At 54.3% G+C, this 16,408-nt stretch overlaps 1 protein-coding gene across 7 annotated transcripts; it reads left to right on the top strand.

Annotated features, from left to right (window-relative positions):
- The first annotated feature begins 98 nt into the window (after positions 1-98).
- KLHL36 (kelch like family member 36) lies at positions 99-12,767 on the top strand. Of its 7 annotated transcripts, none has more exons than XM_019940180.3 (5): positions 99-254; positions 2,730-2,808; positions 7,252-8,325; positions 9,869-10,026; positions 12,057-12,767. In XM_019940180.3, the coding sequence occupies exons 2-5, from the start codon at positions 2,746-2,748 to the stop codon at positions 12,610-12,612; spliced, it is 1,851 nt and encodes a 616-aa protein (XP_019795739.1). In that variant the 5' UTR covers positions 99-254; positions 2,730-2,745; the 3' UTR covers positions 12,613-12,767. The 7 variants fall into 7 exon arrangements, with proteins under 7 accessions (XP_019795739.1, XP_019795730.1, XP_073652504.1 ...); XM_019940171.3 differs by having other exon boundaries at positions 111-254; positions 2,665-2,808; XM_073796403.1 differs by having other exon boundaries at positions 133-254; positions 5,660-8,325.
- The last annotated feature ends 3,641 nt before the right edge of the window (positions 12,768-16,408 follow it).

The following is a 16,408-nucleotide window of genomic DNA, read 5'->3' as shown; positions in this document are numbered from 1 at the left end:
GCCGCGCCCCCCGCGCCCCCCGCGCAGGCCCCGCCCGCCTGGGGCAGGCCCCGCCCCCGCGCCGCCAGAGCCCACCCCCTCCCGGCCGCCGCCATTGGCCGCGCGCGCCTCCGCCCTCGGCCTCGCACTTCCTGGCGGAGCCATGGCCGCGCACCCGGCCGGCCCACGGGCTCCGACGCCCGGGCCCCGCCGCCCCGCCCGCCCGGCCCCGCCGCTCGGAATCCCCGCGCCGCGCCCGTAGCGCGCCCTCCCAGGTGGGCCTCCGCGCGCACCCCGCTCCTGCCCGGGCCGAGAGCCGCGCGCCGTCCGGGGGCTGGGGCCGGGGCGGGGGGCGGGCCTGCCTCGGGAGGGTCCCCGGCCCCGCGAGCTGCGACCCGGTTCCGCCCCCGGGATCTCTTTGTGCTCGGGGGGTGGATCGCGGGGCCGGGGGCGAGCGGAGGGGCCGCCGCGGGGCCGGGGTGGGGGGTGGAGAGGGGGCCGCCGCCCCCTCAGGTGAGACAGGTGTGGCCTGTGCGGCCGGCCCGCGCGGCCCAGGTGAGTGACTGTCCTCGCGTCCCGCCGCGGGCGCCAGCCCCGGGCGCAACCCAGCTCCGCCTCCTCGCAGCCGGCTCGAGCCCGCCCGGGCGGCCGTTGTGCCGGCGGTTCCGCCAGGGGGTGCTGGGTCCGAGCGAGCGACAGAGGCGTCCCCGGAGACCCTGCGGGCGAGACCCGGGATGGGTGGGTGCCGGCGGGCGTCCGCGTCCACCTCCACGACGCTGTTTCCCCGAGCGTTGCGGTCGGGCACGTTCAGGGTCGAAACCCGGGGAAGGAGCCGGGAGAGGAGGCTCCGTGGGGACCCTCCCGTCCGGACGCGGCCTCGGTTCCCGTGTTTACTAAAAGACCTTTTACGCCTCACTGGGGATCGCCACCGTCCCTGCGTGTGGCCTTAACCCCTCACCTGCTTGCAGAAAGCACTGGAGGCAGCTAATATCCACACTCCTGTAGCAGTGAGCCCCAGACCACTTTCCCGCAGACGAAAGGGAGCCTCCACAAGGGGATACTCTCTTTAGAAATCTTGGCCTAGAAAAGAAAGCTCTTAGCACTAAAGGCAGACCTGAGCCCTGGCTGGCTGTCTGCGGTGGTGCAGACTGTCTGCTGTGTGACCTTGGGTGGGGCCGCACGGCCACCTGAGCCTGGGTGTCAGAAACGATGGTGGCACCTGTCTCAGAGGGTGAAGGTGAAACAAGGAAGTCAGGGGTGAGCAGTAGGTTGGATGCTGGTGTCCTTCTCTTCCCTCTCTGAGCCCCCCAGCATCCTAGGAGCAGACAGAAAGGACAGGGGTGGGGACAGCTGGTCTTTGTCACAAAGTTGCTAGTTTGTCGAGAGAAATCTCGTTGTCCCTTCCTTCCCCCCAGGGAGCTGGCAGGGTGCACTGTGCCTGGATTTGTCCCCCCATCCTCCGTGGGAGCGCTGGAGCCCCCTCTGTGTGTCCCTGATTATCTTGACACAGAGCTGACTCCTTGTCACGTTGTTCCTTTTTAGCAAAGGCTGTGTGTTCAGTAGGTAACAGATTGACTCTTTTCAACTCCCCTAGCAGCGGGAAGAATTCCTCCTTAAACCCTCAGTCCCAGTATGCGACTTGTGCCCATATTGCTAGCTTAATCCTTCCTCTGTGTGCCCCCCATCCTCCAAGGTCCCCCAAAGCCAGGCTCTGTGCTGTTAGTGGGTTGCTTGACTTTTCAAAGCTGGAAGAAACCTTAACATCCCCTGATGCACCAGCCCAGTCCGTAGATTCAACTGTGAAGTCTACAGAGGTTAAAGTTGCTTGGTCAAGTTTATCCTGCATGTTCCAGCCGGGGCATGGGCTCCCCCTGCAGAGGTTTCCTGCCTGTGGGCATTTTTTTAATGGTCAAGTGAAATAGCCCAGGGATTGAGAGCAGGAAAGCCTCCTTAGGTCTCCTTCTTCCTGTGTGTGACGCTGGGCAAGTTACTTCCCCTCACTGCCATCAGCTTCTTCCTTTATAAACTGAGGATAATAATAGTGCTGTCCTGGTGGGCTTGTTGTGGGGATTAAATCAGTGAGACACAGAAAACACGTAAGACAGTGCCTGTGTCTAGAATGTCTTTTATACTTGGTAGTCATCACTGCATCATATCCTTAACTTCATGAAATTTTAAAAGTATGAGATTCTTAAAGATTAGGCCACATTCAACCAGGCATCCCAGTGAAGGGCCCATGTCTGTCCAGTTTTGAAGCCGGACAGACTCAGGTTTGATTCCCAGCCATTCACTAGCTTTGTGACCTTGAGCTCAATATCCTCATCGATAAAATGGGTTAAGTGACATCAGCCCAGCCAGATAGTTGTGGGAGTTTAATGAGATACCACATGTCAGCTTGGTTCCAGGGTCACAGTCTGGGTTCTGAAATGATAACTGTTGTCATTATAATCTTGATCTCTCGAAAAGGCCTAATTCAGCTCAAGCATCCAAAGGTAGGTACTTGTAGGAGGTGGGCTAAAAGACGTGATGAGGTGAAAAAGGAACACTTATTAAATGTTCTATCTGATTCTAACCCTCTGATTTTTCCAGCTCTCGGAGTAAGGGAGTTCTTTGTAGTACAGTTTTTTCTCCCTCTTTCCTCCATGTGACTGTTTCGCTCTTGCTGTCACTGATACCTGCCAGCAGAGCCTGCGATTCATGAATGACCTCGAGTTATTACTACACGCTCAGAAGTCCTGTTCTTGTCGCAGGGCTGCAATCTTGTTTATGATGGAGGGAAGCCGGCAGACGCGAGTGTCTCGGCCGTCCAAGATCAGCGAATCCTCAAAGGTCTGTGAATGGGTCGCTCACCGCCTGTGCACATTGCCAAGGAAGCATGAGATTTTTCTGATGAGCTCATTCTTATTGCGCAGACTGATTTTCTGTTCTTGGTGTTGGTGTTAATCTCCTTAACAATGACTAGAGGTGGCACAGGCAAGGAGTGGAAAAATCATAAAATCAGAGAGAGCAGGGGTTGGGGGGTGCGAGGGATGTTAGAAACACAACTTGACTCGTTTATCCAACACCTGGCATCTACAGGACAGGGTGGACGCCGTGGGATTTGTGTTTCCACTTGGGGCTCAAAAAATCCAAGACTGTGTCCGTGGAGAAGCCAGTCCACAACCTTATAGTGGGAGCAACACTTTGTGTACCTGGATGTTAAGGGCCCAGAGTCTTCCCTGGTCGTGACCTTCTGAGACCCTAGGAGCCAGTGGGGGTGGGTTCTCCACGGCGAGGCTACCTACCTGTGGCACACGGACTACATCAGACTCACCCTGGGAGACGGGGAGGGGGCAGGTGTCTCATGAGAAGCGCATATGCCCGGCCCCGCCCCAGACGTGCTAAATTAAAATCTCAGAGCAGGACCTGCAAATCTGTACCTTCAGCAAACTCTTCAGGTGACTTGGAGTGGTCCCTTCCCCCACAGCTGCTGTAGATAAGGTTTGGGGGACCAGTTGGTGAGACAGTCCCAATTTACACCTGTCTCTTTATGAATATTAAAACACCCTTTTCTTTATTTATTTTTTAATTATTTTTTCGGCCGCACCGCAGCTTGTGGGATCTTAGTTCCCCGACCACACATTGAACCCTGGCCCTCAGCAGTGAAAGTGCAGAGTCCTAACCGCGGGACGGCCAGGGAATTTTTTTAAAGTGTCCTTTTTTGAAGATTAAATGTCATGTTTACCGTAGATCATGCATTCTCCATGGGGCTGACATTGCTTACAAGGAGATTAAATGGGTTCTTGGGGGTCTGGAAAGAATTTTACTCTTTTAAAGTATAAAGCTGTACATACAATACACACACAGATATATAGACTATATATTACGTGTTTAAATGACATGGCAAGCTATATAGAAAAAATATCTTAAAAGCAGACTGAAAAAAAGATGAAGAAATACCATTTTAGATAAAGGGAGTTGGGAGCAGCCTATAGATAAGAGGAGAAGAAGGGGGAACGAGGTTCGACAGGTGTGTAAAAAAGAAAAACGGGGTGTAATTTTCAGGGGAGGTTGGTCCTCCTGAGAAATGCTCTCGTGTTTCCATTTGAGTTGACTGAGAAGACTCTTGCCAAAGCCCGGCTTTATCTACTGCGAAACCCCAGAAGGGTCTTGCTGCTGACTCAAAGGGGCTTTGTCTGGGAGCTTGGCTGCAGAGACAGCGTAGCTTTCTAAGCTCGGCAGCACTAGAAATCTTTGTGCCTCCAAGCCAGATTCTGAGCTTGTCTCTCTCTGAATTGAAGCTTTTAGGAATAGGCTTCTCTGTCCCTTGGTTCATTGTATTTATGTTCCTAACTCTTTATATTTAAAAAGTGCCCAAATCATAATGTACCCTTGATTTTCTAGACATTGAACACACCCAGTTAAAGAACATTATCAAACCCTTCCAGCCCCTACAATCAAGACAGCCACTCGCCCAGCTTCCAGCCCTGCAGTTTTGCCTGCCCTTGAACTTATATACGTGGAGTCGGGGTGGGTCCCCTGGGTGCCTGGCTCGTTACTCTTGTCACCCTGCCTCTGAGGTTCAGCCTGGTTGCTGCACGTGCGGGTAGATCGTGCCCTTCTCGGAGCGGTGGAGTCTTCCATCGTGTGGCGGCCGCTGTTCATTTATCTGCTCTAAAATGTGTTGATCCACTTTGATGCTGAATTCTTTTTTATTTTTAATTATTTATTTTATTTATTTATTTATTTATTTGGCCATGCCGCGCAGCTTGCAGGATCTTAGTTCCCCGACCGGGGATCGAACCCGTGCCCCCTGTAGTGGAATCACGGAGTCCTAACCACTGGACCGCCAGGGAAGTCCCTGAGTTCTTTTCTAATATAAGATACCCCATACCTGCTTTCCGCCCAGTGTTAGATCCTGAGTTTCTTCACCTGATTAAGGTGCTAAAGTAAGAAACAAAGGAATGAACAGGGTTAATACCACTGGAGAATGTTGCAGGTTGGAGTTTCTAAATTATATGAAATGTTGCAACTCAGTTACTGATGCCAGTTTAACGTTGGGAAGTCACGTTTGTCTGTTTTTAGTTCTGGTCTCTGCTGCTGTACTAAATAACCAGAAATGGGCTGTAGTCAAGACCCAGGTAAAGAATTAAACTTGCCCGTTTAGCCTGGAGACCCAGCTGTAGAAACAGTGGCTGCCGTCCCCCCTGCCCTGGCTCGCTGCAGCAGGTGGCTCCCCTGGTAGCTGTCATCTGGGGCTCTCCCCAGTCCCCGCCCCTCCCCAGGGCTGTTTCCCTTTTCACGCGGTAGCCTGGGGGCGTGTGTGCCCCTTTTTAAGCGGGGTAATTCCAGCACCCTCACCAGCTTGGAAACAACCAGGAGCCCATGGTGGGCTGACAGCCCACCTGATGCCCCTCACTTGCTTCTCTAGGACACTAGCCTTCACTGTTACTCGGTAGCTTGCCGCTGTAGTGCCTTTTTCATTGCCTTCCTTCAGTCCGCACCCAAGAGGGGCCCCAAGCCAATATGTGTTGAAGCCCAGACCAGGCCAGCCTGGCTCTCTCTGAATAACCAGGATAGAGGGAGATACCTGTGTATATGGACCTTCAGGAAGCCATCCTGTAATGTAAGGTAGGAGAGCTTGGCTCTGTAAACTGGGAAGGGAAGGAAGCTTTAGGGAACGTCTGTTTGGTACCCTCAGAATGTGAGGACATTGCCCGAGACTGTTGCACAGACAGAGCGATTGATGTGGGAATTGGCCGGACGGGGAAGAACCACGGGAAATAAAGTGCCCCAATTACTAATGCATCGGAGGCGGTAAGGAGCAGATTTGGAAGGGAAGAAAAAAACACCCCCCTGCCGTAGGACACATGTTGAGAAGTAACCCAGAAGGACCTGTGCACCAGTCACCCAGCTGCTCACACCTGCTGAGCCCTCACCCATCTGTGTTCCTTTCCACCACCACTTCCCCTCGGGCTTAACGCCTGCCCCGCCCCTTTCCCCAGTCCTCCCTGAATCGCCCTGCTACCTAGTTGGTATTTCTGAATGGTCTGTTTTTCCATATGTTGCATTTTTTTGTTGTTTTTATAGGGAATAAATAAAGCAGTGTGAAATATCCTAATTAGTTCTTCCAGGGCATAGAAACCGTGGTCTGGGTCTGATTTTTCTTTGCATCTTCAAAAGCCCAGGGCAGGCAGATAACAGTCAAGCAATGTCCACCAACCTGAATTTATTGAATTAATTCCTATTAACTATTCGTATTAATAGATTCGTTAATTCCAGTGTAGCGTGGTGATTAAAGGTTTGGGCTCTGGGATCAGACCTAGGTTCAAATCCCAGCCCCGCCCCTCAGTCCCTGTGGGACTTTGGGCAAGTTCCTTAGTCTCTCTGAAGCTCACTTTTCCTCCTCTGGAATAAGGGGGTTACAACTGACGTTCCGTTGGAGGGTTCCTGGGATGCTCAAATGAGAGTGTGCAGGCGAGTGCACAGTGCGGTCTGCGGCACATACAGCTCCCGGGAAAAGACAGCGTTCCTGCAATTTACATACATTTTCTGGCAATGACTGTTGAAGCCGTGTCTCTGAAAGTAAGATTCCCCAGAGCACGTTAGTCTGGATATATTGCAGTCTCTGGGACCCTCTAGCTCCCTGGACTGGTCTCTGTAGCATAGCTGTCGGCACCGCGACTCCGTGGGAACTGACGGTCACAGCTGCCGACTTTGCTCCCGCTGTCCCCGGGCCAGCTCTGCGCTATGTTCTGGCTCATGACCCCTCCCCCGCACCAAACCTGGGGGAGACCAGGAGCCGAGGCTCAGGCTGCTCGTGACTCACCCGGGTCACACAGCTGCAGAGCAGTGGCGCTGGGGTTCCACCAGCTCCTGTCCGACTTGAGAGGCCACGCCCCAGGCAACTTCACCCTCCCGATAGGACAGCGTTTTCGAACCTATGTGCCGTGACCCACACACACTAAGGAGGAAAGAGAGACAGGGAAGGAAGGAAACTTTGGGGAATCCTGTTTACAAAGAAGGAGGAGAGAGGGAAAACGAAACAAAGGGAAAAAGAAAGATTGAGTTAAAATTTTTATTTGTAAAGAAGGGAGGAAATATACAAACACATATGCACACGTACAGGGAAACACCCTGACTTTCTGCGAGGTGCTCTGGCACCTTGTTGCCTGTTCTCTCATTCCACTGTATGTCAGTGCTGGTCGCGTAGCGCTAGCGGGGCCGCTGCGGTGTGGGGGCGGGTTGACAGCCCCCTCCCCTCCTGACGCGCGCTCTCCACCGCCACCGCAGGCGTTCCGCTGGGCCGACCACTCAAGCACGGTGCTGCAGCGGCTGAACGAGCAGCGCCTGCGCGGCCTCTTCTGCGACGTGGTCCTGGTGGCCGACGAGCAGCGCGTGCCAGCCCACCGCAACCTGCTGGCAGTGTGCAGCGACTACTTCAACTCCATGTTCACCCTCGGCATGCGCGAGGCCTTCCAGAAGGAGGTGGAGCTGATCGGCGCCTCCTACGTCGGGCTCAAGGCCGTGGTGGACTTCCTGTACGGCGGGGAGCTGGTGCTGGACGGTGGCAACATCGACTACGTCCTGGAGACAGCCCACCTGCTGCAGATCTGGACGGTGGTGGACTTCTGCTGCGAGTACCTGGAGCAGGAGGTGAGCGAGGACAATTACCTGTACCTGCAGAAGCTGGCCTCCATCTACAGCCTCAGGCGGCTGGACGCCTTCCTTGACGGCTTCATCCTCAGCCGCTTCGGCACGCTGTCCTTCACGCCCGACTTCCTGCAGAACGTCTCCGTGCAGAAGCTGTGCGCCTACCTGGGCAGCAGCCAGGTGCAGCGGGAGTGCGAGCACGACCTGCTGCAGGCGGCCCTGCAGTGGCTGACGCAGCGGCCCGAGCGCGAGGCCCACGCCTACCAGGTGCTGGAGAACATCCACTTCCCGCTCATCCCCAAGAACGACCTGCTGCACCGCGTCAAGCCGGCCGTGTGCTCACTGCTGCCCCGCGAGGCCAACTGCGAGGGCTTCATCGAGGAGGCCGTGCGCTACCACAACAGCCTGGCGGCCCAGCCGGTCATGCAGACCAAGCGCACGGCCCTCCGCACCACCCAGGAGTGCCTGCTGTTTGTGGGCGGCGAGGTCTCCGAGCGGTGTCTGGAGCTCAGCGACGACACCTGCTACCTGGACGCCCAGAGCGAGCAGTGGGTCAAGGAGACGCCCCTGCCGGCCCGGCGGAGCCACCACTGCGTCGCCGTGCTGGGGGGGTTCATCTTCATCGCTGGCGGCAGCTTCTCGCGGGACAACGGAGGGGATGCGGCATCCAATCTTCTTTATAGGTATGACCCCCGCTGTAAACAGTGGATCAAGGTGAGATTAAAGCCAGATTATTTCTTTACTCTTGAGGACTTTTGATCTCCTTAACCTTAGCCTTGACTGCCCCCACCCCCTTCTCTCGGGCCTTGACCACCACCCTGCTTCTGAACGAGGTGTGACGATAAAGTGACAAGCCACATCATTCCCCCCACCCCCCGGTTGGGGGCGGTGAGGGCTGACCGGCCACCTTCTGCAGGGACGGTCGGTGTCCAGAGCATCGCCGTGCAGTAGAACTTTCTTCACCGACAGAACCGTTCTTCATCTGCGCCATCCGATACGGTAGCCACCAGCCACGTGTGGCGGTTGAGCGCTTGAAACGTGGCCCGTGGGACTGAAGAACTGAGTTTTCCATTGTATTTCATTATCACTAATTTACATCTGAGTGTAAATGGCCACAGGAGGCCAGTGGCTACCATATTGGATGACACGGGTCTGGAAGATTGACCCAGAGTTCTGACAACCTCCCCGTGTCTCAGAGTCTCCGCTGAGTTCCTCTTTGGGGCAGGTTTGGAGCTGGTCAAGGGGGCCACGAAGGCTCACACCTGCTGGGAGTCGTGGCCCTTCGGCAGGTGTGCCAGCTGATTCCGGGACAGGCCTGGGTCTTGATGTCAGACCCAGCTTCACGCCCCAACTTGGCTAAATCGTAGCTGGGGGTTTCAGACCGGTTCCTTGCCCACTCCAAATTTCAGCTTCTCCCTCTGGAAACGGGAGGGGGGATGCTGACCTTCCAGGGTCGGTGGTTGTAGCTCATGTGGATTGGCACATGTGCTCCTTTCCTCCCAAGAACCAGATGGCCACCCATGAAAGTCTGTCTCAATCTTTATACTCACACCTCAGTCTTCTTACTTAACTCGGTGCTTTTCTGAGCTCAAGGCTCCGAAGGGACTTGGGTGACCTTTTGATTTTATTCTCAAAACTCTAAAACCAAGGTGTAAGTCTTGCACTTGCAGTTGAAGGAGGCTTGCAGCTTTGAAGCCCGTCCTCCAAACCTTCATCACGGTCGCAGCCTGACATGGGCTCCTGCAGGACCGTGTTCATTCGTGTGTTCTGCTTGGATGATTAAGAAAAGAAAGAGAAAGACTTGGGTCTTCCATTGCTAATTTTCTGTGGAGCACCACCTTATGCCCATCAACACGGATGAGAATCAGCATTAAGTTTTAAAATATCTGATTGTGGGGGGGTGAGGGGAAAGAGGAACTTTTATTTCAGGAAACCACTACATCAGCAGTTCTGACCTGTGTGTGCTGCAGAATTCCAGTCCACAAGGTCGGCCACGTGGCCAGACAGGTTTGGGGAAGTGAATTCTCCGTCCCTCTCTTGGGGATTCACGAGGTCTCGAGGGTCCTGGGGGCCCTGAGAAATCCCGCCTACAGAGCCCCCCTTTCTTCAGGTTTGGCTCCCTTCCCCAGGCTCACGTGGCCACCACCTCGCCTTCCGGGGCTGTGCCTTTCGTGGAGCATGTTTGGGGGTGCGGTGCTGGATGTTGACGCTGACCCGAGTTTGGGGAAGGGAAGGTACAGGTGTCTCGCCTCCGCAGGTGGCCTCCATGAACCAGCGCCGCGTGGATTTCTACTTGGCCTCCATCGAAGACATGCTGGTGGCCGTCGGCGGCCGGAATGAGAATGGAGCTCTCTCGTCGGTGGAAACCTACAGTCCCAAGACCGACTCCTGGTCCTATGTGGCCGGCTTGCCAAGGTGATTGGGGTTTTGTGGCAGACCCTACAGACGTGGAGGCTTTGGGGTTACAGTTGAGCCCACCTCCCTTTCTGGATACTTTGGCCTTCCAATTCCAGGAAGAATCTCCTGGCTTGTAAAAACAGCGTGGGGAGCAGAGGGCATGGTTGTCAGGGTGCCTGTTCTGGGCCGTCGGAGTGCAAGTGTCAGCTCTGCCACTGAGACAAACATCCCTCTGTTTCTGAATCTCTTCACTTCCTGAGTTTCGGGGAAATGAGTGCTGAGTTCAGAGAGTGAGACATTTACTGCAAATCCCTCTGACTTTGGGCAGGAGGAGTACAGAGGGTGAGGGTTCTCTACCGTCCATCTGACTCCAGCAAGTGTCCTCACCCCACACTCTCTCTTTTTCCTCATCTGTAAAGGGGATGTGACGTCAGTACCACCCTGTCAGGGTGTCCACTCACTGCCTTTGTTACCGTCACGGGCTTAGCAGAGGTGCTGCCGTTTATTTGAGCAGCTCCCTACGGTAGAAGCTGCACGGCTCCTCCAGTCCCCACCCCTCCCCCCCACCCCACAGTAACGACCACCTTCAGGTAAAGGTTCCAAGAAGCCGATGAAGTAACACCTGGACACCTGTGGATAAGGTGATTGGACAATCATGATAGTAGCTGTTGATCACCACGTGCCAGCCTGGGCCATGTGCTTGATGTGATGAGTCCCTTGATATCCACAGTGATCCAGTGGGGTGGGTAATAACCCATGTCATGGATTACCCAAACCCGAATGCCCGTGAACGGAGAGCTCAACCGTATAATTCCTGACCCTGTCCTAGGCAAAGCAAGACCTGGTTCAGGTCTTGTGTACCACCCCACTTTACAGATGGAGAAGGGAGACTTAATTACATAAGAGTATCTGCCTCTGTCACTTTCTCCAGGCCAGCCGGGGTGGTTTCTGTACCTTAAGTGCGACAACAACCCTATTGTTATTTTTTCTAAGTGGACCATCGATGTCCAGAGTTGGAATAAACGTAACCCATGATGCTGCCGTCATTAGGGCATGCATGCCCCACGTTTGTTCCGTTTGTTTACTCATACTTTTTTCATTCATTGACTTACTTGTATAATGAGACCTCCACAAACCCACAGCCCAACCCAGGAGTCGAAGACGTTGAACGGTAGCCCACCTGCCTGGGACCCATTTGCCCCGTGTGCTCTTCTCCCATCCGCTTGCTTCCCGCCTCCAGCTAAGGAATCACCATCCTGAATGTCGTGACGCCATTCCCTTTTTGTTCCACTTTTGTGTGCACTTTTTTTTGCTGTTGGTAATCTCTTCTTTGTCTGTATATAGATCTCATTTTTTAGAGCGATTTTAGGCGTAAAGAAAATTGAGCAGAAAGTACAGAGGTTGCCAGGCGCACCCAGCTTCCCCCGTTGCAGTAACTGGTACATTGTTTCCAGCTAATGCAGCGAAGTCGATACGTTAGCTAAGCTCTCTAGTTTACATCAGGCTCCCTCTCTGGGTTGTGCATTCCGCGGGTTTTGACACGTGTATGATGATGTGTATCCATGATTACAGTGTCGTACGGCATAGTCCCAGTGCCCGGAGAATCCCTCGAGCTCCATCTTTTCATCCCTCCCTGCTTCCCCTGAGCCGCTGGCAGCCACTGATACTTACTGTCCCTGTAGGGCTGACTTTTCCAGACGGTCGTGTAATTGGAGCTGCACTTTGTCGCAGGCCCTGCTTGATGTGTGATGGGACCAGGGCCACACGTGTGCCTCAGTGGCGTAGCGTTTCTAGCCCTAATGAGACAGATGCGGTCTTGTGATGATGCCCACTTCTCAGATGGGCAGAGAGAGGACAGAGCTGCCCGTGTGTCACCTGCCCTGCTCCATCTGTCACCCCCTCCCATCCTTACCACCCCCTCAGAGGGCAGTTTGTCCCCACTTTGCCGAGGAGAAGACCGGGTCCCCGGCTCACAGAGGCCCAGCCTGTGCAGCACTGAGCTCCCGCTCTGTCTCTGTCGGTCCGTCCATCCATCTGTCTCTCCACAGGTTCACGTACGGCCACGCGGGCACCATCTACAAAGACTTCGTGTACATCTCAGGGGGCCACGACTACCAGATCGGCCCCTACCGCAAGAACCTGCTGTGCTACGACCACCGGACAGACGTGTGGGAAGAACGGCGGCCCATGACCACGGCGCGTGGCTGGCACAGCATGTGCAGCCTGGGGGACAGCATCTACTCCATCGGCGGCAGCGACGACAGCCTCGAGTCCATGGAGCGCTTCGACGTGCTGGGCGTGGAGGCCTACAGCCCGCAGTGCAACCAGTGGACCCGCGTGGCACCACTGCTGCACGCCAATAGCGAGTCGGGGGTGGCCGTGTGGGAGGGCCGCATCTACATCCTGGGCGGCTACAGCTGGGAGAACACGGCCTTCTCCAAGACGGTGCAGGTCTACGACCGCGAGAAGGACAAGTGGAGCAAGGGCACCGACCTGCCCAAGGCCATCGCCGGCGTGTCCGCCTGCGTGTGCGCCCTGAAGCCACGGCTGGAGGACAAGAAGAAGAAGGGCAAGGGCAAGAGGCCGCAGGACCGCGGCCAGTGACGCCGCCGCCACCGCCTACGGCGCGTCTGGAGACCAGCAGCCACTTGGTAGAATCCCGGAACCATTATCAACGACTTAGCAGCTTTTTTTACTTTTATGATTCTTGGTATTTCTATGATATCACAGTAACCGATTAAATATTCTGTATGACTTGACATATTATCTTGCTTGAATAATTAAAGCGGGGCCCAGGCAGGAGCGACCCCTGTGTCTGTGCAGGGCTGCTTCCCACGTTGCGAACCCCCATGGGTGACCCCCCCGACGGTCCCCCAGAGAGCAGCCAGGGCAGGGGTGACGCAGAAATTTTCCTATCGAAACGAAGGGCTGCGGTGGGACATTACAGATTCCCTAGTCCACGCCTCCCCAAACCTGGCTGAGCTTTGAAGAAAACAGGTTCCTGAGCCCCGCCTCAGAATTATCGAGTCTGAAACTACCAGGAGTGGTGTAGGGGAGCCTAGAAACTCCTTTAGCCGGTCCCTGGGACTACTGAGCGTCGGCCATGTTCGGAAATCATTGGCAAGGGCGACATGCCAGGTGGAGCACAGAGACCCATAGAGGGTGCCTGCGTGACCGAGAGCCACCAGCTCGCCGGCAGTCAGGCGAGCCGTGGGACTTCTCACCAGGGAGGCCTCCCCACTGGGATTCCTTGCTCAGATGACTGCTACTTCTAAATAATCCTGTTTCTCCTGGTTGGTGGTCTTCCCGAATTCTAAAAGGGGGTCGGTAATCAAGGAAGAACGGTAAAAAGGGCGCCTTATTCTGTGATTTGTGCTCTCGTCTCTTTACCGTTTCTTTTTTCTGGAACCCGCCGTTTCTCAGATTACGATGTACTGAGCCCCACAGATCTCCATTTATCACTCAGGAAAGAAAAAGGGAGCCCGCAGAATGTGCCATTGTTTTCTGTGACTCCAGCTCTGAGAAGCCACGGGAAGCTCCACGCGAGTGAGTGAGGGCCCGTGGATCCCCAACAAGGGAAGGTTGTCCGAGCATCTCCCTCGACGCCGGCGCCGGATCCTGGTCGCGGCCGTCTGCTGCCGAGTAGTTGTGTGCTGGGCGCCAACTTCTTTAACAAGTCATGAGCTGTTTCCCCCTTCATTAAGTGACAGATGAGACAATGGGCAGGTCTCCTCCCAGGGGTTCAGCTCTCTCAGTCTATATAAGCTGTGAAAGTGGATTCCGCACCTCCTCGTGAGATGCGTGACCGGCCCGGCCCGGTTCCTGCAGTTACCGGAACTCACAACAGTAGCGTGTGCCGTTTAAGGAGAGTTTGAGACTCGTGCCCAAGCCGCTGTGTCACACCAGGACGATGGGCATGGGGTGGGTTTTAATCACGAGACAAGGGAGACCTTAGTGATCTATACTGAGGCGCAGATCTGACTGCAGAGACGAGAACACTTCCAGATGTATCGTTAACACTGCTGTTAGAATGAGAATCTCAGTTAACTTCTTTTTCCCTTTTTTGTCTCCACTACACTTCCTTTCCTTTCTCTCAAAGGTTTACTGTGATTTTGATCGGCCTCTCTCTCTAGTAACCGGGAGAGCTGAGAGCCACTTGGGAGTTGAAAGCTTCGGTACCCGAACGATTGCCCCCTCTCGTGAGACGGGCGACCTGTCTGCATGTTTAGCTGGTTCCCTGCCTATGGAAGTCGCTAAAGGCTTCCAGACTCTTGAGAGGTTCTGCAAGGCATACAAACAGTCAAACCAAAAAACTGTCCATCTTCCTGGAGCTCTTTAAAACAACATTTAGGTGTATTAAAGGCTCTGAGGAGTCGTGCATTAACTGCTAACCCTCCATCAACCCAGCATTTCCAAACTTCATTGAGCCCGAAACCCTTCTTTTACCTCAAACCTAGTCCAGCCCTCCTCGAAACATGTTTTGCAGAACTACTGCCAATTTTGGGATAAGCTTACCCACTTCCTGTTCCAGGAAAGGTTTCATTATTTGAAGACCCTTTAGAAGGCACAGAACCTGTGGTCTGTTCTCCCCACTTCAGCCCAGGTCATGAGCAGAGAGGTGGTCGTTCAGTCAGAATCCAGGGGCAGGTCGGGCTGAGCACATGGAAAGGCCGTGCGTGCTCTGGGGAGCGGGGAAGGCCTTGACCTTAGGAAGCGGACAGGCACGAATTTTTAGCCTAAGCCAGCCGTTGTGTTTTTGACTTCCAGGACGTGTCCCAGGATAAGGGTGCAGTGCTGGTCTCTACTCTGACTTTCTTGTGCCTTGCAGGTTAACATACCGTGTCCTGCACCGACTATTCTGTGATGTCTCCCTTGCCACTGTGAAGGATGTTTGTGATTTACATGCCTTGGAATCTAATACGATTGAGGCGGTGAGTGTTCCTTGAAAGGTAGGGTTGACGAGGAAGTTTCCTTTTGGAGACCAACTTCAGATCATTGGCAGTGGCTCCACTGCGCTAACAAAGGCTTTTGAGCTCACTGGCGTCCGTGGAGCAGAGGGTCCTGACCCGTGAGCTGCGCCTGCCTGGATGAGGGAGAGCACAGTGGTGGGACTGTGGCAGGTCTCTGCTGTCTGTGGTTTTAAGATGGACATCACTGTGCCGTGCGGTGCAGCTAAGATCGGAAGAAAATGGTTTATAACCCAGGTGGGCAGAGCTTGGGGGCGTACTTATGCAGGTGGGCATTAGAACGGCAAAATCACGATAGTGTGATTTCAAACCATGGTGATGCAGGCTTGGGTTCTCCTGGCTGCCACGTTGAGACAGAAACCGCAACTTCTGCCATGATTTTGTCAGACTCAGCGCTCCGAGCTGTTCTGCTAGAACTTTGACGATGCTTGGATCATCTTACTTTGATCTTTCAGAATGAGCCTGGTGGGCTTTTATTGAGGTTCTGATTTTTTTCTTTTAAAGAACCAGAGTTTTAACTTCATATTAGTGGTAGCTTTTGAGTTTGATCCTCACCCAAATTGGAACCCTGTTTGCTTAAGCAGAGTAGAAAAGCTGAAGAATCCTCGTTCCTTACAGTGGTCTCTCTGCTGTTTAAAATACACAGAGATTAGCTCAGCACCTGCTTGCGTGTGTGGCTCAATTCGTATTTTCAACATCCTGCTGCTTTAGAAATCTAGAGTACCAGGTAGGACTCCTTCTAGATCTTGATCTGAGCAGAAAACCTCATGTGTGTATTTATATTCTGAACGCCCCTCCCCTTGACCCTGAATGATATAAGTCGACCTGAATGATAGGAACCCCAGAAGCCAACCGTAAAGGGTGTTCGATTTGGGATGGGAACCCAAATGCCAAAGGGAGGTGGAGTCCCTCCCAGGTCCCACTCTGAGTTCAGGTGAGTTCACCTGTGGCTCAAAGTGCCTGGCCCCTAAGCCAGGAGTGACCTTTGGGTGATTTGCAGCCGTGGGGGAAGGGAAAGGACGGCACCCTGCCACCCCAACCCCCTTGTAGACGTAGCAGCCTCCGCCTCTTACCCTGGTCCCCCGTGGCACGTGGCTCTGCCAGCCACTTAGCTTTTGGCTCTCGGAACTTTTGGCCAGAATCTCAGACCACTGGTCCCAGACCTGGAGGGGCAGTTCCGTGTGGCGTGGACATCCTTGCTGTCTCTCTGGAGATTCTGAGCATCTTCAGCGGGAAAGGGGGCGGAGTCCCCATCTCCAGGATAAACCTCTGAAATGTAGGGCAGCCCTCCGGGTGCTTAGAGAGCCTGCCCTGTGTGTCCGCCAAGCCTGGCAGTTTTTAAAGTTTTTTGAAATGTTTTGATACTTTTTGATACCATTTGCTAATAACCTTTTGTAGTTGCCTGCCGGGGTTCTCCACCTCCCCCCACCCCT

The sequence above is a fragment of the Tursiops truncatus genome, chromosome 19 (assembly GCF_011762595.2).
Source record: "Tursiops truncatus isolate mTurTru1 chromosome 19, mTurTru1.mat.Y, whole genome shotgun sequence".
Taxonomy (NCBI): domain Eukaryota; kingdom Metazoa; phylum Chordata; class Mammalia; order Artiodactyla; family Delphinidae; genus Tursiops; species Tursiops truncatus.
The sequence above is the reverse complement of the archived record's forward strand: the minus strand, read 5'-3'. Positions and strand labels throughout refer to the sequence as shown.

What these genes read in the sequence shown, in the direction of transcription:
- KLHL36 (XM_019940171.3), top strand. Translation starts at nt 2,677, where the DNA reads ATGAATGACCTCGAGTTATTACTACACGCTCAGAAGTCCTGTTCTTGT. An exon ending in AGATCAGCGAATCCTCAAAG is followed by an intron (nt 2,809 to 7,251) that starts GTCTGTGAATGG and finishes CCGCCACCGCAG; the next exon opens with GCGTTCCGCTGGGCCGACCA. An exon ending in GCTGTAAACAGTGGATCAAG is followed by an intron (nt 8,326 to 9,868) that starts GTGAGATTAAAG and finishes TCGCCTCCGCAG; the next exon opens with GTGGCCTCCATGAACCAGCG.